General features: G+C 50.0%; 1 protein-coding gene across 6 annotated transcripts in view; it reads left to right on the top strand.

Annotated features, from left to right (window-relative positions):
* RAPGEF1 (Rap guanine nucleotide exchange factor 1) overlaps positions 1-22,501 on the top strand; it is an 86,402-nt gene extending 63,901 nt beyond the window's left edge. For 2 of the 6 annotated variants that reach the window (XM_071574263.1, XM_071574262.1), the window contains exons 12-26: positions 3,456-3,737; positions 5,057-5,149; positions 6,728-6,816; positions 8,093-8,204; positions 9,809-9,884; positions 12,978-13,066; positions 14,504-14,592; positions 14,982-15,167; positions 15,315-15,399; positions 15,626-15,720; positions 16,162-16,240; positions 16,384-16,485; positions 16,871-16,968; positions 18,021-18,149; positions 18,686-22,501. In XM_071574263.1, coding sequence (XP_071430364.1) covers positions 3,456-3,737; positions 5,057-5,149; positions 6,728-6,816; positions 8,093-8,204; positions 9,809-9,884; positions 12,978-13,066; positions 14,504-14,592; positions 14,982-15,167; positions 15,315-15,399; positions 15,626-15,720; positions 16,162-16,240; positions 16,384-16,485; positions 16,871-16,968; positions 18,021-18,149; positions 18,686-18,836 — 1,755 coding nt within the window. In that variant the 3' untranslated portion in view covers positions 18,837-22,501. The remainder of the gene's footprint in view (positions 1-3,455; positions 3,738-5,056; positions 5,150-6,727; positions 6,817-8,092; positions 8,205-9,808; positions 9,885-12,977; positions 13,067-14,503; positions 14,593-14,981; positions 15,168-15,314; positions 15,400-15,625; positions 15,721-16,161; positions 16,241-16,383; positions 16,486-16,870; positions 16,969-18,020; positions 18,150-18,685) is intronic. The other 4 variants (XM_071574265.1, XM_071574264.1, XM_071574266.1 and 1 more) reach the window with 3 other exon arrangements.
* Positions 22,502-23,304: the final 803 nt, after the last annotated feature.

Here is a 23,304-nt window from a genome sequence, read left to right as displayed (position 1 = left end):
CTGTCTTGGCTGTTTGCTGTCATAGGTCAGGATCCCTCATGCTGGGAGACCATCCTCTGGTCCTGTGGTGGGAGCTGGCAGCATGGACAGAGCTTGGGGAGAGGAAAGCACCCTTTCCCAAAGATTCCTGTTGCACCCTGTTTTCCAGCTTCCCAGAGATTATTTTGAAATACTTCCCTTAAAGCCATGGAGAAGGAGGTTGTGTCTGTACAGCCATAACCGAGGCCTTACTGACCCTGCAGGAAACCTCCAAGAAACAGATTAAAAGAAGCACTGAATTGTTTCCAAGATAAACTGTTGCTTCTTATGGGGAGGACTAGAGGATGACTTGTTTCTTTGTGACAGTTGTGTTGAATGGACTGTCCCCTCCCCAGAAGAGTATGTCTCTTGGACAATGACAGGGCTTCGGAGAGATGTACAACACCCAAATCCCATTGAAGCCATTGCTGCAATTCCTGTTGCAGCTGCTGGCTGGGCTGGGTCAGGCTGGGGAGCAGAGGAATGGGTGCCATATGGACATCATCTCCACTGCAGGGTGGTTTTTTTCCCCCCTTTAAAAGTATGCTTCAGTCTTGGCTCTTGTCCCAGCACGGCTGCATAGCTGGAATTCCAGAGCTGCTTGCAGGCTCCAGAGGAAGGAGGGGGCTCCCTGGCTCACTCTCTACAAGATGCAACTTTACAACAAGATTGGAAGTGGAGAGCAGTCTTGACTAATTAATGCCAGTGCTCCAAAGCTTCTCTGCACTGTTCCCTTTGTTAACAGCATGCTGAGAGCCTGTCTGCAACCTTAAATGATTGTTCACGGATCACATAATGAAGATTAATGCATTTTATTGGGTACCTGAGCCTTAAACTGGTTTTTTTAACATCTCTCATGCCAAGATGTTGTTCTGATGTATGGATGAGGCTGAAGAGAGATGAATTATATGGTGATTGTCAATCCTAACATATCTGCATTTAAACTTGTAAAATTTATGCAATGTTATGCTATATTTAGGTCTAAATTGCCTTTGAATTGGGATTAATGTCTGTGAAACTCCACAAGACAGAATCTGTGCCAATGTTAAGCAGTAACTCATCTCCCTGAGCTGCTGGCCAGGCTGCAGGCAGGGTACCAGAGTGTGCCCTGAGCTAACCCTGCCAGCGCCTCACGCACAGCTCTGCCTGTCCCAGAGTGACTTGGCTGAGGACAGTCATTTCCTTTTCACTCTGGCCCTGCATGAGCTCCACTGCTGCTTTGAAAAAGCCTGGCTTTTCCTTTGGGTTTGGCAGGTCAGGGACAAAAGCTGTTGGAAGTGCTGTGTGGAAGGTGTCCATCATCTTCAAAGCAAAGGACAGCATGTGCCGCCTGTGTCCTGTGGGTGCAGGAAGCCCAGCTCTAGGGGACCTGGCACACAGCTTCTCTTGGAGCTAATTATTTCCTTTACAGGACCAGAGCATCTTGTTCTCAGGACAGCAGTTTTCTGAGTGCCTTCCTCAGCCATTGCAGCAGTGGTTTGGAGTCTAGGCTGGGGCTTGGGGTGATAGTTGGCATATCAGTGCTGGTGAGATCATAAAATACCAGGCAGGCAGAATGAATCTGCTGAGCCAAGATGATGTCATGAGCCTGGCGTCTTACGAGGGCTTTAGTGGTTTGTGCCATGCAAGTGAAAATGAATAAATGTAGAGCATTTATCCAGGCAGAAAGTAAATACAGAGATTAGACTTGTCATTGTTACTGAGGCAACTCCAAAAGCTGACAGTGTCCCTGGAGCCAGTGCTGCTCATCCGGAAAGAAACGGGCAGGAAGAGAGAGAAGCCTGTCCTAGAGACAGTCTCCTTTTAGCCACAGGCATGTGGTGGGGATTTGCATTTTAATTACTTTTCAGTAGTCTTTTAAGCTCTCTTTCCAAAGCATCCCCCTCCCCTCCTCTGTATTATGGCCTGCAATTTGTTTTGGGCCCTGAGAATACACCCAGAGCCCTGCCGGACTCCAGGCACAGCGGAGGGCAGCCCCTTAAGGATTAAGGTGCTGGAAGGTAAAGTCTAACCATTGACCTTTACATTTCCTTTCCTTTGTAGTGGAAAAGCTTTTTCAACCAGGCTTCTGGCCCGAGGACGTTCTCAGTTTAGATTTTTAAGCTCATATCTTTACTGGGTAGAAACAAAAATGCCACTGCTGAGGTGGGTGCTGCTGTGGCTCAGGTGATGGACTAAGCTTTGCTTAACCTGCTCAGCATTCCTGAGAAAATGTTGCCTGAATTCTCCTATTCCTGCCTTTGTTTCCCCTTCTTTTTACATCAGAGTGGTGTCCCTTTTCAGCCTGGTTTGAGCAAGCTGTGTCTGTGCTGCTTGAGAGCTCTGTCCTGCACCATCCTTCTGCAGCAGATCTCTCAACAGAGCAGTGTCACAGCTTTGTTTCAGCGTGGGTTTTTTTGGATGATGTGCTTCTCCCTTCAGTCCACTTTGACTTTGACACAGATCTCACTACTGGTTGAGCTCTGTAGGTTTTAGAATAAACTCCTCTTCAGCAGATTTAGCGTTATTGTCTTTTTTTTTTTTAATGATGGTTTTCAGCTTTGTTTTGGACTTACCCTGATGGCAAATCTTACTAGCACCAGATGTTAAAAGACAGAGGGTTGCTCTTGTTTTTCTTGGCACAATATATTCCCACTGCACCCTGTTTAATATTATCTGAACAGTAATCTGATGATTAGGAGAGATAGTGAAATAAAGCTTTACGCAGATGATCTCTTTTCATCTCTTCAGCTGAGTCTTCGAGGCACTGCATTAAAGGATTGGTTTGATAAGGAATTCATTGCTCCTGAGGGCAATTACCATTTTTGCTCCCTGTTTTTCTCGAATGGGAAGGAGTAGCAGCATAATCTCCCTTTATCCTTCAGTGTAACTTTGAAGGCAGTATCCAGCCACTCCTCCCTGGGAGCTGTGTGTTCTGGAACAGACTTGACACAGTAGCTGCTAAATTACAGGGCTGGAGCAAACAGCCTCTTAAATTTGGATCCTGTGGAAAATCCCAGAAAAGCAGTAAGCACTTGGAGTACTTTTCTCTATCTAGATAGTTCCAGCATGCTCAGGGTCCTGGTTTCTGTATGCCTTCGCATCCTTTCCTGCACTCAGGTGATTTTCAGGATCACTGCATTAGTAGTGAAATATCCAGACCTTCTCCTGCCTAGCAGAGGCTGGATACCTGCAGGTCAGACCTTGCTGCCCACTGTGAGACGCACCGTGAGCTGCTGTTTGTGCCAGCACATGCCTCTCCATAAGAAACTGGCTGATGTCTCCCAGGTAGCAATTCCTGCTGTGGTGTGTGGATGGTACAGGAGTGCTGCCTGTGTCAGAAATGCCATGTGCTGTCACTGCTACGCTGCTGCCGATCTAATTACTTTTTCTTTTGTCTGTCTCTTTCCTTTCCCCACCTTCCTTGTTTTTGTGTTGTACATCTCTGCATCCTGCAGTACAAGTCTGTGTTTAGGTCCTACTCCCAGGACTTTGTGCCTCACAACCAAGTCTCCATACCTCCTTTCCTCTCTTCTACCTCCTCTTCCTGCTCCACTCCGCCTTTTCCGCCCGTGCATCCATCTCCGAGCCCCGACCTGGCGGTGCCCGCCGCAGCCAGCCAGTCACCCAGCACTGTGGATGTGCCAAACTCCTCTTCTCAGGAGAGCAGCTTTAACGGGAATGCTCCTGTCTGCCTTCCTTCTGAAACCTCTCTCACTGATTCTCTCCAGACGCCTTCGGTGAGACTATCCAAAGAGATAATAATGCACCTTATCACAAGGCTGCCTTTATTTGTTTGGTTTTTTTAAAGAAAATGTCTCTTGTATTAATACATGCTAAGTGTGGTCCAGTCTGGTTTCCAAATGCGTGTGTGAATTGCAGAGAGGAAATTTCATACCAAAATGGTGGCTAGAAAAAAATGAACAACCTCAGCAGGTTTGAGAAAGCATTAACACATGGGTAGGAAACACAAAATGTCAAATGCTGGTGAAGGGGAGAGGAGAAGTTGCTGAAGCTTCCTGCAATTGTCATACAAAGATGAAGAAGGTAAGGGAGCATTTTGTGAGGTCGATAGTTTCTAAACACAGGCTCCTTGCAACAGTTTCCATCCTGCAGTTGCTGCCCTGCTCCCTCTTAAGTCCCTGGAGAGCCCCAGGAGCAGTGGGTGCAGTCCAGCTCTCTCTCCCATGCATAAACCTGTTGTTCTCTCCAGGTTCCTGCTCTTCCCAGTTCCTGGTAGCTCCAGCTGTGCCCTTGGTGGCAGGTATCACGTGTTGGTGAAGTTAGGCTAACCCTGTTCCCACACTGCTAGTTTGAAGTCCCAGGTCAGTTTGCAGATCACTGAGCAGGTTTGTCCATTACAGCTCCTTTTTTAAACACTTCATTTCCAAGACAGTTCCTCTTTCGTCTGCTGCGAAGCAGAGAGTTGATGGGATTAGAGCTGTCAGCACAGGGCATGCTAGTGCTGCCTGTTCACCAGGTTTGGAGGAGGGTCACTGATTATGAGTCAACATGCAGGATTTCACTCTTTGGACGTGACCTTGCTTTGCATCATCCTCACGCTGGGTCCTTGTTATCTCCCAGAAGCCCTCAAGTTTGGTTTATTCTGGCTTGATGGGTCTTGTAGCATAGTTTGGAGGATACCTTTGATCCCCTCAGGGCTGCAGGGCTGTACTGCATTCAGTGACAGGACTGCAGTGTGGGTAGGACAGGCACTCATGTGTCCAGCTCTGAACGCTCCGCTTCTGGCACCCTGCAATCCGCACCTTGGCAGCCTCACACAGAGTCCACAGCTCTTCCACAGCAGTGCCTTCTGCTGTCCTCCTGCAGCTCAGGGCCCTTGGGATAGTCTTCCAGAACCAGAAAATAATGACCCCTGGGATGGTACAGCCTCAGTGGCCAGTGTTGGCTGTGGAGACAGAGAGCGGTTCCCGGTGATGTGACAGCAGCTGCCGAGGGCAGTCCTGCCCCCAGCCCATGGGCACCTTCTCTCAGTGACATGAAGTGTTGCTGGGGGGGGAGCACCATCACGTATTTCCTTTCATCCTGTCTCCCTCAGAGTGAAAACGCCAGTGAGGAGGCTGGTGAGGGTGAATATGTCAATCTGTATTCCTCTGGCCAGAGCAACGGGGAACTCCCTGGCTCTGAAGGAGTAAGTACACGGAGAGTGCCGGACACCGGGAAGGGGCTGCCTGGTGCATGCTGAGCTCACGCCGCGGCTGACACGCTTGGCACCAGCCTCTTCTGCACACCCTGCAGCTCCTGTGTCCATCCTGCTGCCCTGGCTGCCTTGTGGCCATCCCTCTGCTTGCCCACTCCTGGCTGCAGGTGTGGGTGGACAGCAGGAGATGCTTTCAGTGAGCCCCGGCAGGAGGCAGGGACGGCTTTTGCTGCCGTGCTCTTTCCTTTGCGCTTCACTGTCTGTTTGGAGCTGCTTGCCTGAGGTTCCCTTCCAGAAAGCTGCACCCTCACCAGTGCCATCCTGGGGCCATGTCTTTTCTTTTAACTGCTTTGCCTTCCCTATTTTAATACAGAAAGCCTTGTGCTCTAAAAATTTTTCTTCCTTCACTGTTTTCATAAAAAAATAAGTGATTGATTTTGCTTTATCTTCTTTTACTTGAGCCTCATATCTTAGATATTTCCTAGAGGAGCCAGGGCGTTCTCCATTCCAGGGAGGTCCCATCTTCCTGTTGGGTCATAGGAAACAGCAGCAGAGGTCCATGGTGATCCTTTTGCCTGCCCTCATCTTGTGAGGCACATCTCCTGCAGGATGTCTCCGAGACCTTTATCCATGCTGGTGTTAAATATGCCAAGAGATAGTGCTCCCATCACTTCCCTTCAGGAGACACATCTAGGCAGGCCCAACCTCTTGAGCAGTTGCAAGCGGGTTCTCAACTTTGAAGCAAAGAGCTTTACAGATACAGTGTGGAAAAATCCTGCAGACACCACAAAACCTAAACCCACCAGGGTGTTTCCATACTGAGTGGGTAGTGTGTAGGTGGTTTCAGTCCTTTCTGTTCACTGGCTTGAATTTCCAAGTTTCACTCTGCATGATGTTAAATAATTCTGAACTCCGATTAATCTTCCCATTTGCTGTTCATAGCTATTTGTCTCCTTACTAAACAGCCAATTTGAAATGCTATATCTTTGCTCTGAGCTCTCTACCTGCTGTTCCAAGCCGTGGGTTCAGCTGGTTCTGCTTTTTTGCATTAGCCTCATTTCCACAGCCCTGAGTTGTGGAGTGGAAACGGTGCATCATTGTGAAACCTCTTGGGAGAGAAGGGAGGTAGGAACCAGTGAGCATCCACCCCCTTAGGCAGGGGGGCTCTGATCAGGAGGGGAACTGAAACTGGACAGCTTAGAGTTGGCTCTGTTCATTTGGATTAAAGCAGGAGGCAAGGGTACTTCAACTAATGGCTGGAGGAAAAATAAAAGTCATGAGAGGGTTAAAATCTGAGACAACAGCTGACTTGTGTTGTAACTTTCAGCATCATTTCACAATGATAAAAGCAAACAGTACTAATTACACTAGTCTCCAGAGATGGTCCCAAATTTCCTGTCTGATTAACTTCTGTGTTTTCCTGGCATTTGGCATTAACTTGCATCAATCTTTAACTGCTCTGTAGGAATTTACAGTAAAGGGCCATTTAGAGGCAGGCAGACTGCAAATGCAAGGCTCGCTGGGCCCAAGGATCCCATGTAATAATGAAAAACTTCTTTCTCTTGGCAGGAATCTCCCTCTGTCAAAGATGGCCACTCCAAAGACTCCCCTGTGAACAGCAGTGCCATGGGAAAGGAGGGCAAAGATGGTGCTGAGAGGTGAGCCTGGCTCCCTTGGTGCTTCTGCTTCCAGCCTCAGAGTGTACAGAGTCCCACCAACACCCTCTGCCAAACTGTCCTTGGAGCCGCCTGTTCTGCCCTCAACCTCTCTGTGTGCTCTGAACTCCTAAGCCACATTTTTGGACAGCCAGTGAGTGGTAGATCCTGCTGGACAAGGAGGATCCTGGCAAGATTTCCCTGCTGAGCTCAGGGAGCCCGTGGGGGTTAATGCAGCCCATGTGAGCCATCCTCAGTCCATCTCATTGGCAGTGCAGTCATTGACACTGGCTGCTCCCTCCTGCTTCCAGGAAAATGTGTGAACAGAGCCTGGATTGCTGTTTGCAATTGTCTTCCAGAGGGAAATTTCTTCCTAACCCTGCTAGTTAGAGGCTGGCTGAGGCCCCAGAGCAGGAGGCTTTATATCCCTTCTAATGCTCTTAGCTATCATTTGCCTATGTAAATGAAGAGGTGCAAGCTGTAACAGATGGGCTTCAGGAGGAGTGGAGTGAGTGCTTCCCTGCTGCTCAAGATTGCTCTGCAATTGCATTTCTAAAGCAAAAATAGAGAACAGAGTTGATTTGTGTGTGACAGTCAACTTCCCTCCCCCATTACCCTGCAGTTGGTTTGAGGGTTTTAATCCCTGCAGTGAAGGAGGCAGCACAAGAGTGCTCTGCAAAGCTCTCTATCAGCTCAAAGTACTGACTGGTGCATGGGATTTTGGCCCATGTGTGGGGAAAGCTATGAAGAACATAAATATATATATATATTTTTTAGGAATACAGGCAGAGAGAGCACGTGTCCATGCACAAGAGTACCAGCCTTTGAGAGTAGAAGTACATTACCCTTTTAGAAGTACACCTGGGAATGTACACTGAAAAAATGGTCAGAACTTTCTGCTCTGTCTTCCTGCAGAACAGGAGCCTGTCATCTTCCCTTGTCTCAGCACAATGGGTCATGAACTGACTAAGAGATGTATGTGTAGAGTAGGCTCAGTCTCTATACATTTGAGGAAGGGCTTAGACTTGTGTGCACTAAAAATTTGGTGGATTAAGGAGACATGGAAGTGTGTACTTATGCAGGGCATAGTAAAACCCTGCCAGAAATGCAGACAGACAAGTGTCCAGGTCCTAAAGGTTCATCTTTCTTTGTTTCAAGAGATGCACAAAGCAACAGAATTAGAGCCAGACATTTGGGCTTGTTTGCAGAGGGTTTACCTCCACAGTGTCTGTGTACTTACTGTCATTTAATGAAGGTTACTTCCCTCTTTTTTTCACAGGCAACCACAGTCACCAGATACTTTGGAATCGTCACAGTTGGAGGAAGAGGTAGATGAGCTGTCCCTTATTGACCACAGTGAAATCATGTCTAGATTAACACTGAAGCAAGAGGTAGGTGCATTCAGGGTTTGCTTTTGTACTCTTTGGTTTATGCTGTGTTGAAATCTGATTCTCTGTGTGCACAGGCAAGGCTTCACCTTTTATTTGATGTTAAAAATCAGGTTGCAGCAGAACTGGGATGTGCATGCAGGCTGTTTTTGAAGTATGAGATGCTGGCACAGGCAGGGAGCATCAGCAATGAATGAGGTTTTAACAAAAGGTGTTAAAAACAAAAGGTGAGATGTCTCCCTAAAAACCAGCACATCTTGTGCCCTTTTCCCAGTCTGCCCCTTCCCACCTCCTCATCCTGCGACAGTCTGGAATGAATCACCTGAGAGCCTGAGCACAATAAATCCAGGTGTGGGTTGATGGTGTTGGCCTTTCAGTCTGACAGCAGGTTCAGCAGGTGGATGAGCAGGACATTATGTTACTGATGTGGAAAAGCAGCCAAAGGAATTGTTTTGTATTTGAGAAATAGCTTTGTGTCTAGCCTTGGGTGCACTCCCAGCCAGCTTTGCTCACTGTGCTCTTGAGCCACGCTGTCTTTGACATGCAGCTGGAGGGAACATACAGGCTTTTGAAGCTTTCAGACTGTCAGGGGGCTAGTCTGGAAAACAGAGGGAATGTATCATTTACTGGCACTTAAGGAGTGTTCTTTGGTCAGCTGAGATGTGCAGGAGAGAGTGAAAAGCTATTACTCATTCTTTAAGTAGTATTTCATGAGTCTTACCAGAGGGTCACCTGAAAAATTCACATCTTAGACATAGCTGCTCCATGGCTCTAATCCATGGGTTTTTCACTGTTTTGCATATTAAAGTGACAATCCTTCTCCTCTGCTGGATTCTTTTCTTTAAAGAACATTTAAAAATCAGTGATTTTGGAGCATTTGGGACTAGTAGATCTGTGTCTTTATGTCCTTCTTCTTTCTTTTGTTTATGCTCTGCATGTTTGAAACAGTATAGAACTGTCACTGCCAGCTGCTTCCTGCAGTGTGGGAACTACTGGCTGAGTGAGGGATCAGTTTTGCTTATTTTGAGTTGTGAAATGCAGTAGTTAGGAGAAAGATGTGCTTTAGAGAGTGGTAAGGCAGGGGTCAAGCAATTAGCAAGGTTCCTAGTCGCTGGATTGCTTCAGGTGACCTCTGGCCAAATAGTTCCAGATTAGGGAATTAACTTGCTAGGTTTTGATGTTCCAGCAACATGCCAGTTGAATGCATGAGCTCCCAGCCCACAGCCACTGTGGTACGTGATCCTGCACTGTGGGACAGTTCACGCAGCACTGCTGCTCTGTTAAAGGTCTTCTGGGAGGACTTGAGGGCATTTCTGTTCATTCTTCTGTGAACAGACGGTTCAGCTTTCACTGAGCTTCACAGCCTGGCCTTAAGGAGTCAGAGACTCCGAGCAGGGATCAGCCCAGCTCCTCACTGGGACACCAAATGATGTATTCAAATTCCTGGATTAACCCAGCACCGAGGACCATGTCCCAGCTTGCACTGCAAGCAGTGCCAGGAACATTGTGTACACTGCCAGTTGTTGCTGAGCTTGAACCCCACCGATGTTCAAACCAGGCCGAGGGGACCTTGGGCCGTGCCTGACGTGTCTGTGTTCCCTTTGCAGGGAGATGATGGGCCTGATGTCCGTGGTGGATCTGGAGACATCCTGTTAGTGCACGCCACAGAGACCGACAGGAAAGGTACATGCCTGCAGCAGGGCACGGCTGAGGGCACAGCCTGGCACGGCCTTGGGCTGCTGGTCCTCTGCCTTCTGCTGTGGAGGAGGCAGCTGGGCTGGGGGAGAGGCTGCAGGGATCCCCAGCCTGGGGGGGTTGTGCTTATCTCTGGTAAATGGAGGTAAGCTGGATAAGCCCTGGTGGTTCCATTTAGCAGCAGGGGTGGTATTAACTCCTCACAGCCCTTGCCCAGATCTGGAAGGCGAGGCACGCCACTGGCAGCGCTGGGTTGGAGTCCCTGTACCTGCTGAGCTGGGCCACTGTCTTCTGCAAGTGCAGGTGTGCCCAGCCTGTTGTGTGCATGGATCCTGTTTTCAGTGGTGCTCCTTGACCTTTGAATTCCAGGGCAGTGGTGATGGAGGAGTTGCTGGAGTGACTGATGCATCGAAGTAGGAAAAAAGGGGTGTTGGTTTGGGTCTGATGCAGTACCAGTGGGCATCAGGCAAGCTGTTCAGGTGCTGGTCTGCTGACACCCCTCATTTCCATTTATCATGTCACTTCCTAGTTCCACACTGTACCAAGTGCATCCTGGTAGCCACCCAGACCCATTCAGAGAGGGAATCCACAGTACAAGAAAGCAGATGTGGGGGAGGAAAAGGAACATGAGCAACCCTTGGCTCTAGATTTGTTAAAACCCCACTTTATCTCTCCAAACCCAGTCACCACCCACGTAAAGCTCTCCTATTCAAGACCTGTGGCAAAGACAGGCTTTGCAGTGTTTCCAGAGAGTGGCTTGAACCTGCCAAACACATTTGTGCTGATGGCCTTAACCAGGATTGATCTCCTTATCTCCTGGGATGCAAAGCAAAACACTAACCCACTGAATCACTCAGTGCTCGTATTGCAGAGCTTTGATAGTCAAAGGGGAAATATCGTTCATGTATATTTTTAAATGACAGGTGGCATAAGATGTTTGCAATTACTTACCAGCACCATTCAGCCAGCAAGAAAATCCTTCCCCTGATAGCTGTGTTTCCCAGTTTGCACTGGGCACCAAATCCAGGAAGAAACAACCAGAGTTAGGAATATACTAGAGAGAAGGAGGCACTTCATTGTGCCAAGGCTAGGTATGTGTATTAAAGTAGTCTAAATGAGACAGTGGAAATACTCCTTGTAAAAATGCTGAAAGTGGAAATAGAGAAACTGATTTATTCCTGCTGTTCACTGGAACAAGCATCACATTGGAAGAACTTCCCTGCTGTTCCTGTTGAAAGAACTGCTTGGTAAGGGGATGTGTGCTTACACCTCCAATTCATGAACAGAGGGCTCTGAGGGTGCTGCAAAGAGTGGGGTGAAAGCTGTGGAGAACATTTCAGGACTGGGAAAAACTAGGGCAGGATTTTATCTGCCCAGTGGTGCAGCACAACGTTCTCAGTCCCTGGGCTTGGCCTCCCGGGCGCTGCCAAGCCACGGAGCTGAATGGAGCACAGAGGAATTTGTGCTATGCTAACCCACTGTTTGGGTGACTGAGAGGGTTAATGAATTAAGCTTACAATGAGAAGAATTCAGGGCTTGTAAATCAATCAGCCAAACGGCACAGAGGGGTAGAGTTAAGAGGCTTTCCTTTAAAGATGAATTTCTTGGCAGCTTCAAGTGCCAGAGCAGACCAGCTGTATTACCTCACGTTGCCTTTTGGGCAGATGGGAACCCAGAATAAATGTAACTCCACGCCCTGTTGCATGATGCTTCTTGTCCATTTGAGTTTTCTAAAAGAGCTAAATAGAAAAAGGGATAAAGAGAGACTTGTGGTCTTTAGGAGTAAAATCCATGGTCAGTTAAGTGCTCACAGCCACTCAAACTTGCTGTGAGTGCAGGATTACAGCTGGACAGGGCCTGGGGCTCACCCCTGACGTGACCACCCAGCTCCTGGCTTTAGAGCTTATGTCTGATTGTCTGTAACCAAAAGGCAGCAGCAGTCTCTGATTTAAGAGCAGGAGGAAACAGCATTGCTGTGAGCCTCCTGCCAAGAAAAACACTGCAGGTAGAGAGGCACAGCTATCCCACTGTGCCCTGCCCCTTCCCACCCTCCATGGCAGTGGATGGATGTTACAGCAGGTGGGTGTGGGGTGATCCCCGTCCTGGCTGGAACAAGCTCTGAATGTGCAGCCGAGCCTGGGCAGGCCCAGCAGGAGCATTTTCTCCCTTTCTGCCCGTGGTGCTCCTGGCAGGAGCAGGGTGCCATCCCACTGCTCACCCTGCTGCCTGGTTTATACTGGCCCTAAATGTTCCCATTTTGACACTACTGTCCACAATGACCAGGCATTGCCCAAGACTGGGGGTGTTCTACAGTCCTGACCTGAAATCTGCTTTCCCATTTGCAATTCCTGCTTTTTCAAATCCCGTCCTTTGTGCCTATGACAACGCCCAAAGCCTCAGTGATTCTGGGCCCTGCAGCACCCCCAGTCCTGCTGATGAATTCACACAAGCTGACTTGCCCCATATCAGCATCTGTGTTGTGGCAGGGTCATCATCACAGTAGCATCAGTTTTTGCAGTGCAATTTACTCTTCTCTGGACTGAAAATAATCTTATAATTTACACTGTCCTGGGACAGATTTCCTGGAATGAGGAAAGGGCAGAGGATCTGCAGCACCAGAGCATCATGTGAAAACATGTGTTCCTCATCAGGAGGGCAGAGTGACCGTGTTTCTGCAGGGCTCTCTGCTGCCTGAGCTGAGACCCAACCTCTCACCATCAGATCTTCTCTTTAGAGTATTCCCAAGGTCTAAACCATGTGTTTTCTTGACCCAGTATTGAAAGTTCCTGTCCCACAAGCAGGTGTTTTTCACTGATTCCTTTGGTGGTGGAATAAACGAAGCCCTAAGCTCAAATGCTGCCACTGGGGGCCAGGGCCAGGCCAGTGGGGACAGGGCAGTGTCACTGCTGCTCTTATGTTACAGGGTCCATCTGCTGGTGAGGACCAACAGCACAGCAGTTCTGGGAACTCCATTCATGCCAAAATGTGTCCGTGTCCTCTGTACAACTGGATTCAACCTCACAAGAAACTTCCTTTTTCTTAAAGCAGAGTTGACTGAGGCTTTCCTGTCTCTCTCCTTAGATCTGGTGCTGTACTGTGAAGCCTTTCTGACAACATACAGGACATTTATCACCCCTGAAGAGCTGATCAAGAAGCTGCAGTACAGATATCCTTTTGCATGAGTGGCAGTTCACTCCCGCCAGGAATCAGAGCCAGGCAGTCATCGCGGAGGGGCTGATGGCAAGTTGTTTGGTCAGAATCCTGCTGACAGCATGGCCAGTGATGTGCTGGCCCTGGAGGTGTCCCAGGCAGGAATTCCTTCACCTCCACATTCTGCAATGGGAATTGCTGGAGGGCAGATCCATGCAGGGTGGGTAATGGACCCGAGAGTTGCCTCCTGAGGGTGCTGTCAGGGAAAGGAGTCGTTGAGGTTTTCTGTACATTACTGTGGAATTATAATTTGTTTGAGACATCTTGTTTTCCAGAGTGGGGATCAGAGCACCTTCTGCCTTCCAGAAGGGCCGTGGGGATTGCCTGTTGAGCAGGTGTAGTTTAACACTGCCTAAAACATCTGGGCCTTTTCTCTATCTTATTGGAATAAACTCAACAGTGGAAATGCTGAGCTCTTGGCCCCCCAGTTCTGAACTGGGCATGTAACTGATAACAAAGAAGGGCTCTGACATGCAGGGTAAGCACTAGCATTTCTGGCAGAGGATGGAGAAGGTTTTTGAGCACCCTGCCTGCCATTCCTTCCCCCTGGCTCCACTCCCATGGCTCCATTCCCCACCAGCTGAGGGGTCAGTGTCTGGGTTTGGGCAGTGTGAAAGGATGAGCAGTGGGCTGTGGTGCTGTGCACCCACGTCAGAGGGAGCCTGACGTCACCGTGTCCTGCTCGTGGCTCATCACTGCCATCTGCAGCAGAGCCACTGCTCCTCTGGTTGGGATCAGCTCACCAGGCACTGACAGCACTGTCTGGGGCAGTCCTGCAGCCTCCTGACTTACTGATAACCTTGTTCCCTTTCCCTTTGTCCACCTGGCAGAAGCTTTTTCAACCTGTGCTGTCTCCCCTGTGACAGTTCTCCTTGCAGCAAATTGGGCAGCGAGGGAGGTAGAGGTGACATCTGAGATCTGTTGAGACCAGATGTCACATTCCAGTGGGGGAGATCAGTGCAGAGGAGTGCTGCTCATTAAATTCCACTTTAGAGAGAACAATTTCAGGGTACACCTGCTCTTCCAGCATCAGTTTTGTGAGGTGTAAGTGCCTCCTCATGCCCCTGAAGCTGGTGTCAGCTTAGTGCTATCTTAATTAGCGCCATATCCGTGTCCCCCATCTCCTGGAAATGGAACACCTGTTTCCATGAAGACAGAATAGTGTGCTGTTTTAATGTTCCATCCCTGGAAGTGTTCAAGGCCAGGCTGGAGCTCTGAACAACTTGGTCTAGTGGAAGGTGTCCCAACCCATGGCAGGGTAGTGGAACTGGATGATCTTTAAGCTCCCTTCCATCCCAAACCATTCAATGACTCTGTGATTCCTTGAGGCAGCTGGTAACTGCTCTGATGCTGGTCTGACCACACTGAGTTGATTCTTTAATTTGCAACCAACATATGAGAAGTTCTGCCACTTCCCAGACACGTTTAAGAAGCGAGTCAGTAAGAACACCTTCTTCGTGCTGGTGCGAGTAGTGGATGAGCTGTGGTGAGTTGCTTTCTTCGTTTGGGGAGGAAAAGGTGGGGTCAGTAACACACAGAGGTCTGGCTGTTGGGAAGATGTGGGTTTGGGGAAGATGTGGTTTTCTAACCCCATCTGTGATGACAGCTGAAATCTCCCATCCTGATCAGCAAGAAACCTGCATTGCTGAACCCTCTTATTGGATGAGCAGGTTTTCCATGTGTCCTAACTGGGTCAGTGATTTTAAAATAATCAATAAAAAAGAAATCTCTGGGAAAGGAAGAGCTGGGAAGAGGAGGAATTTCAGTCACCCAATTCTGCTAGTAGAAAAGAGTGACAGGACTCAGTACAGATGCAAACTCCGTAGCTCAGTCTCAGCTCTGATGCTTTCCCTGGGTTTTCCATCTTTCTCTCAGCTTAGTGGAGTTGACAGAGGAGATTCTGAAGCTGCTGATGGACCTGGTGTTCCGGCTGGTGTGCAGTGGGGAGCTGAGCCTGGCCAGGGTGTTGCGCAAGAACATCCTGGATAAAGTGGATCAGAAGAAAATGCTGAGCTACGCCAACTCCATCAAACCTCTTGCAGCCAGAGGGGTGGCAGCCAGGTGAGGGAAGGTGCACAGAACCATGTCTTGGTCTTTTGAGAGCCAGGGCATCCCTGTATTGTGGACAGAAGAGTTTCCTCAGTCCAAAATAGAAAAAAAGAAATTACATTTTCTGAGCCTTTGTAATTTCATCCTTGTTTTCCACAGGCCAGGGACACTGCATGATTTCCACAGTCATGAAATAGCTGAGCAGCTGACCCTCCTGGATGCTGAACTCTTCTATAAAATCGAGGTACAGAGAGCAGGGTGGGGAAAGGGTGGTGGGAGGGATTGGAACATGCACCCTGTGCAATCTCTGGTATTCCCTGCCAGCTGTCCCAGACACCTTTGGGGTGTAGGACACAGCTGATCTTGTGTCAGCAAGTGGCTGTGAACACACTGCAACTGGAAATCCTGAGGCAAGACTCCCATTTTAATGTGTGGTATTTTCCCACCCCTCTCCTCTTCTTCTTTGGCAGATCCCAGAAGTTTTGCTTTGGGCAAAGGAACAGAATGAAGAGAAGAGCCCCAACCTGACACAGTTCACAGAGCACTTTAATAACATGTCCTACTGGTAAGGAGCTTAAAACAACCATGCCACTGAACTGTGCTTAACAGCCAGTGCCTTGCAAATCTTCCAAACATTCCTTGCAGACTTGGGTTCCTTTGTTACAAGTGGGATAACATACGTTTTTGGCCAGGAAGTAGATGCAGAGCTTCCACCTTCTAACTTTTCTTCTTTACATCAAAGACCCCAGAGCACAGGAGAAATTAATTGTCAGCACTACTCAGTACTACTGAGCCCTTCAAACAAACATTCCCCTTGCAAATAAATGCACTCTATAAAATTATCCTGTCTCTGTTGTGAATTAAAGTGCTCCATTTAAGTTGAAGTTATGAACTTTTTAGTATTGCTGGTCTGTCCTTATCAGTGATCAGGTTTTTTAATGAAACAAGAGGAAATCTGAGATCTGCTTAAGTGTGTTTATCTTTTTTTTCCTGTCTGTTCTTCCAGGGTCCGTTCAATAATTATGCTACAAGAGAAAGCCCAGGACCGAGAGAGGCTGCTCCTTAAATTTATAAAGATTATGAAGGTACCAGCTTGGACTTCCCTGTGAATCACACACCCTTCTCCTTAAAGGAGAGGGCAGTGGGACCTTCTGGTTGGTAGAGCTGTTTGATGCTGGAAGGCTTTTCAGATGTGTTGAGTAACTGGAATATTCTTCCTCTTTCACAGCACTTACGAAAGCTGAATAATTTTAATTCCTATCTGGCCATTCTTTCTGCACTGGATTCTGCCCCCATCCGAAGGCTGGAGTGGCAGAAACAAACCTCAGAGGTGAGGACCTCTGGGGGAGGAGAACTGTGGATCTGTGTGGAACAGCTGGGTGGTTTCAATAGCTCAGCAGCATCCCAGGGTGGAGGGGTGATGGATAACTGCTCTGCAGTGGGTGTAATGCCACAGTGCTGGAAGCCTGCAGCATGGCTGGGCATTGTGACAGCTGCAGGAGTGCCAGCACAGCCACAGGGGGAACAGCCTCCCCTTCCCTGCAAGGCAAGGCTTGCTGAGGCTGAAGGCAGTGAGGCTCTGCGTGTGCACAGTGCAGGTCGGGCTGAGTAAATCAGTTGGAGGTGTTTCCAGGATAGTGTGGCTCTCTGGGGAGAGATGGCAAAGAAATTGGGTTTGCAGCAGCAGTGTCACCATGGGATTTGTGTCCTGCCAGGGCCTGGCTGAGTACTGCACCCTGATCGACAGCTCCTCGTCCTTCCGCGCCTACCGAGCGGCTCTGGCTGATGTGGAGCCCCCCTGCATCCCCTACCTGTGAGTGGGCCCTTTCTTTCCTCTCTCAGTACTTCTTCTCCACATTAAAATGATTCCTTCAAGGAATTTCTCAGCACCTTCTGCTGAGATCAGCACTTGCTTTTTGCCCTACATCTGGGGTGAGACAGCACTGAGCCACATCAGCCTGGGGTCCCTCTCTGGAGTGACTGTCCAGGAGGGAGGCAGGGTGTCAGATTTTGTTTTGTAAACGAGCTTTTGTGAATTGACTATGGAAAAGGAAAGATCAAATGCCTGGATCTTCCGTTGAGCCTTTTTAGCTCTGTTTTTTGGGGGTCTTTGTGCAGAAAGAGAATTGTCCCATGATTTGCAATGGATCCCACAGCTTCAAGCTGCTGCTTTCTGCTCTGCAACAGCTCAGGTCCTGCTGACTCAAGAGCTGGTAGATGAGCAGTCTGCCCTGTCAGACAACCTACTGTTTCTTGATGAAAGGTTGAAGCCATTGTCCTTCCCTCTAAGGGCCTTCTCATCTAGACACCATATTTGCTCTGGGTTTACACTGGTAAAACTTGCCCTGGTTTTGCTTTCTTCCATGGAAAGTGTTCTGTAGGAAGAGGTTGTGCAGGTATGTGGCACCTCCTCTGGGAAGGGACCACAGCAGGACTGTGCAGAGACATGGCTGAGCATGGGAGGCAGCAGGAGGAAGGAAGAACAGACGCCCTGGCTAGGGAAACCCTCTTGAATAAAACTGGAAGGAAGGCTTTGTCCCTGTCAGACAGTTCCCATTCTGACCTTCTTCCATCCTGGTTCTTCTCTCGATAGAGGATGAAAGAGCAACCTCAGCACCCTTAGTGTGCCATGAGTGCCTCCCCTCAGAGGCCCCTCCGCTGTGTGTGGTGGGTTCTTGCACCTGAACACCTTTGGATCTGCTGCTTGGGGACGTGTTGCCTCTGGATAAGGCTGCCATGATGGTGGCAGTGGGAGGCTGTTGGATTGCATTGGGCTGCCTTTCAGGTGGCCTCCCTGCCCCTGTGTGACTAACCTCTGTACCTGTTTGCCCACTCCCTGGCCTGCTGCCCCTTGCTCTCTTTCAGAGGTTTGATTCTGCAGGATCTGACCTTTGTTCATCTGGGAAACCCCGATTACATCGACAGCAAGGTGAACTTTTCCAAGCGCTGGCAGCAGTTCAACATCCTGGACAGCATGAGGTGCTTCCAGCAAGTGTAAGTGAGGCAACAGGGGGGCCAGAGCTGTCTGTGGGGCACCAGGTGGGGATTGGTGTGTGTGGGGATGGTGGCTGGGAGCCCCTGCAGAAGGGGAAGGGAGTCTAAAGCCAAAGCATCATGATGGAGATGTAAGGAGAGCTGACAGAGATGACAGAGCTCTGGTTGTGGTTCTCTCTGTAGGTTACATAAAAGCTGTGGAGACATTTTTCTGACATTAGTTTTGAGCTCCAGTACAAAGTTTTCTCTCTACTCTCTTAAGATGAGTTTTTCCTCCTAGTTTTGCCATTGCTGGTTCCTGTGTTCTCTGAGATATGGAGGGGTTTCTTCAAAGCTTGCAGCAGAGGTAGCAGATCTAACTGCTGATTTCTGTGTGATAGGGTCTTTTTTTTCTGGTGTCACAACTTGTCATGAGTGCTGGGCACAGACCACAGTGCTGGGTGTGCTTAGAGCAGGGCAGGGGTGGGTGGTCTGAAACTGGGAGAGGTTCCCAGGTAGCCCCTTGTGTAACTGCAGCCTCCTCTGTGCTTTCCCAGACATTATGACATCAAAAGAAACGACGACATAGTGTCATTCTTCAACGACTTCAGCGACCACCTGGCTGAGGAGGCCCTGTGGGAACTGTCCCTCAAAATCAAACCTCGGAACATCACAAGGCGGAAAACAGATCGGGAAGAGAAGACCTAGGAGGAGGGGCGGTGCCAGCGAGGAGAATTGCTCCGCAGCGGCGCCGAGGGCAGCGATGAGACTGGAGTTCAATGTTTGTACCTGTCACTGGATGACACACCTCCCTCCCAGCTGGCAGCCATCCCTGGGGCGGGAACGCCGGGCTCTCGCAGCCGGCCAGAGGTGACCGCGCGCGGCCGCCACCGAGGGCAGAGATCGGGCCGGTGCTCGCTGTACTCGCCCTCCTTCTCCTCCGTCCCTCTGTGCCATGAACCAGCTTTAAACCCGGGGAGAGAGCTGTGTGGAAGGAGGGTCCCGCGCCAGCCAGCGTGTGGTTGGTTTGCTGGCCCATTCCGTCCGGGAATAGCCCGGCTTCTGTTTTCATCCACCAGGAAGGGTCAGCGAGGGCTCAGCACCCACAGACTTGTCTCTGGGGCGGCGTCGGGCAGGAGCAGCCATGGAAGCCAAGGGTTTGAGTCTCCCCTGCAATGCCACCTCCAAACGTGTTCATCCATAGGAGATGAGGATGGAAGTGTTCCTGCTGCCTGCCAGAGGAGCTCTGCTTTCAGAGAGCTTGTGTTTACAGGGGTCTTGGTTCACCCCAGATCTCTGGCGCCTTCTTCATGGGAGGAAGGCACCGGTTGTAGATATGGACGAGGCACTGAAAACGTGGGCAGGGACCCGCCATCTCCAGTCATCACATCCCCCTCCTCTCAGATCTCATTATTTAAGCAACAGTAAGTCCCTCTGAACCTGGAAATGTGGCCTGCCCAGGTGCTGTGGGTCGCTGTCCTGGCCCCGTGTCTCTTAGCGATGGTACTTAGCTTTTGCACAGGAAATGCTGTAGTATATGGACTGTACATACTAGTGTTTAGAATCCGTTGGGGATTTTTGATGCATGTCTGAATACTGATGAATTTATAGGAAAAAAAAAAGTGCAAACCAGTGTGTATAAAGTTCACAACCAGTGACAATGTTGTTCCAAGTGCTGGAAGGAAGGAGGCTTGGGGCTGTGGAGCAGGTGCAGGAGCCAGGTGGAGCCAGCAGATCCATTTCTGGGTTGGAAATGGGAACTGGGAAGGAGCCCTATGCCTGTTCAAGCCACCCCATCCTCCCACCCCACTCCTCTCTCCTCTCACTGTTGCCAAATGTTTTTCCCAGGGGTCCCTGTTGGGCTGGCCCTCAGTTCTGTGCTTTGTGCCCCACTCTGTGCCAGGAGCCCCAGCAGGTCCCTGTCCCCAGTCCTGTTATGCCAGAGCCAGCAGGGCAGGGGCAGCCAGGCATGGAAGAGCAGAGGGCAGTCTCATTTCCCCCACATGCAGTGAGTGTTAACCCCAATCTGTTCAGTGTGCCTTATTCAGCCCCGCCGTCCCCTCTCTGTGTCCCACCTAAGGTGTCCTCCCCAGCCAGGCCATTTCACATCCCTCCTCTCTGTCCTCCTCCGATGGTTTACAGTTGGATTGTGGGTTTGTGTGTCCTGCAGGTTTCAGCAGCCTTGTGAGACCCTTCTCAACTCTCTGCAGTCACAGGTTTTTACAGGGTTCTAACAAAATCCTGTGGCTTTAGGGCAGCAGCTCCCAAGGAATACAGACATGGAGTTTCACAAAGCATCCTTAACTTATTTCTCAATTGCAGCTCTGTGCCTGCTCAAACCTCTATTTATTCTGGGTCAATCAGAGCTGCACTCACCTCCTTCTCCAAACAGATTGCAAAGCCCTGGCCAAGCTCTGCCTGACCCCCAGGAGGGAGAGACCCCACACTGCCCTGCTTGCAGGGTTGTACCCAGCCCGGTTATTTTCCTGAAGATTCAAGCATGGGGCTCACACAGCTGCCAAGTGCTGAAGCACAGAGAGACCCCCTTGTCCACAAGGGCAACCTCTGGGAGAGGACAGTGTAGGTTCCAACACAATTTGTGCTGTACAACCCCAGAGCAAGAGGAGCAGGAATCTTCTGTGCTGAAACATGATATCTGAACAGGAACACTTCAAAAGTGGTTTATTTTCATAAGGGTGTTGGAGCTGTTTGTTGTGTCCAGCCAAGGCTTTGCAATCCCCAAAGGCTTCTCAGCCTTCCATGCAGGAAGTAATGTGTGTGTTTTCCTTTGTAAATAAGATTTGTTTAGAGCCCAACATGTTGAGGTGGTGAAAAGGCCAATGAATGCCCCTGGTGTGTGGTGCATGCTTTGCCCTGGTGGCTCTGCCCTTGGGTGGGTGCTGTGTCTGGGCTGTTCTGGGAGTGTTGTGTGTGCTGGAACTGCAGCCCATCTGGGAGTGCAGAGGTGATGGCTGGGGCTCGATGCCATGGAGGGACAGGAGGGTACAATTGTCTCCATGCACCTGAATAACCGTGTTATGTGACAGGGGAGCAACTGGCTCACAGGTTACAGTGAGTGGGGTGACATCAGGCTGGAACCAGTCACTGGTGGGGTTCTGCAGGGCTCCATCCTCAGCCCAGTTCTCTTCAACATCTTGTTTAACAACATGGATGCAGGACTCAAAGGAATCCTTACAAACTTACACCAGGAGCTGTTCACTCCCTCGAGGGCAGAGAGGCCCTGCAGAGAGACCTTGACTAATCACAGAGATGGGTAAGCACCAATCATAGGAATTTAGCAATGACAAATGCCAGATTCAGCACCTGAGATGGGCAACCCTGGATGTACAGACAGACTGGGGAATGAATGCTGGAGAGCAGCTGAAGGAAGGGACATGAGGGTCCTGGTTGATGGCAAGTTGAATTTGAGTCAGCAGTGCCCAGGCAGCCAAGGAGGGTCAGTGTTGTCCTGGGGGGCATCAGGCCCAGCATTGCCAGCCTGGTGAGGGAGGGAATTGTCCTGCTCTGCTCTGCTTTGCTCTGCACTGGGGCAGCCTCACCTGCAATACTGGGGCAGTTTGTGGCACCACAATGTAAAAAGACATGAAGCCATTAGAGAGTGTCCAGAGATGGTGAAGGGTCTGGAGAGGAAGTGTGAGCAGCAGCTGAGGGCACTTGGTCTGTTCAGCCTGGAGGAGACTGAGGAGAGACCTCATTGTGATCTTCAGCATCCTCCCGAGGGGCAGCAGAGGGGCAAACACTGATCTCTTCACTCTCCTGACCAGAGCGGGGATGGGAGGTCTGAGCGGCTGCAGCACCTTGTCCAGTGTGATGGGGTGAGCCCCTCAGCTTTCCTCCCCCCATCTTTCCTTCCCTGTTCTCCCCTTTGCTCTGCCATCATCCCCAGCTGAGTGGTGTCCCAACCCCAGGCTCACAGGGCTGGAGGGACCCAGGTTTGCTGACCAGAGACCCCTCTCTGCAGGAGCAGCCCCTGGGGAGCAGAAGCCCAGAACATCCCTGTGCAAGACTGACCATGAGTAAGTTCCTGTGTCTTGCAGGCAGCGTTCTCGAGGCCATCACCTCTTTTTGGGGAGGGGGAAGAGTCTGAGTCCCCTCTCCATGAGGGGCAGGGAGTGGGGAGAAGCGATGCCCCCGGTCACCAGCTCTCTGCCCCACTCCCAGGCCTCTCCCCCCACAAGCAGTTCTGTTGTATTATAGATTCACCACTAACCCTGTCCCCATGGTGGCATCTTCCTGTGAACATTTCAGACCTGTAACTTTTATATTAAAGACAAATAAAACACCAATAACAAGCCTGCCTGATGATCCTGTTTACAGTGCATGCACAGTCTGTGGATTAAAGTGACAATCGAATCCGCCTCTGGCGCTGGTGTGGCCTCATGTTTTCTCCAGTGCCCCTCGTAGTTTTGCTCTGCCTGTGGCTCTTTTCTCCTTTATTTTTCCGTTACAAATCTTTTCCTTCTCTCTGCTGAGATAGCCTTGCCCCAGTAGAAGCCCTACACTTGGCAGGGGACATGTGCTACTGTCACCTTCCTTGGGGCACTGGTGCTCCCTTTGTTTGGGGTTTGGGTGCCCAGCCCGTGCAGCAGCCAAGGGCTATAAATAACCCCTAACTAACCCCTGCAGCAGCCTGGGCAGCTGAGCTGCTCCTGCACTATTTACTATTTTCAGTCCTGGACAGGGTCCAAAATTCCTCTGGAAATATAATTGTCACAGGCCAGCTCAGGAGGAGAATGCCCAGACACTGTCTGAGCATGTGCCCCCTGTGTGACCACTGAGCTGCATCCCAGAGGCCTGGCATGGCAGGAGGGGGGCACAGGGTCTGTCAGCAGCTCATCCTCCCCCAGAGCAGCTCTGAGAGTGGCACCCCCAGGCTCGGGGCTGCATGGATGGGGCTGGAACCCTGACACCCACCTGCTTTTGGGAAGACCCCGATTTCACCAATAACAGACCTTACCCTGAATTTTGTGGTGGACAAAGGCTGTGGCAAGGGCAGGTGTAGGAGAGAGAAGGTCCTTGGTGTGCAGAGAAAACAGCAGCTTTGGCTACAGCTGTATTTTATTTCACTCTGGAAGCAGCAAGGAGATGGAAATACAGTGTGTGTGTCTGTATGTGTGCGCAAAAGTACTGTAGAAGTTGCATACGTGGGTTTGTA

The sequence above is a fragment of the Pithys albifrons genome, chromosome 20 (assembly GCF_047495875.1).
Source record: "Pithys albifrons albifrons isolate INPA30051 chromosome 20, PitAlb_v1, whole genome shotgun sequence".
NCBI classification, from domain to species: Eukaryota; Metazoa; Chordata; class Aves; order Passeriformes; family Thamnophilidae; genus Pithys; species Pithys albifrons.
The sequence above is the reverse complement of the archived record's forward strand: the minus strand, read 5'-3'. Positions and strand labels throughout refer to the sequence as shown.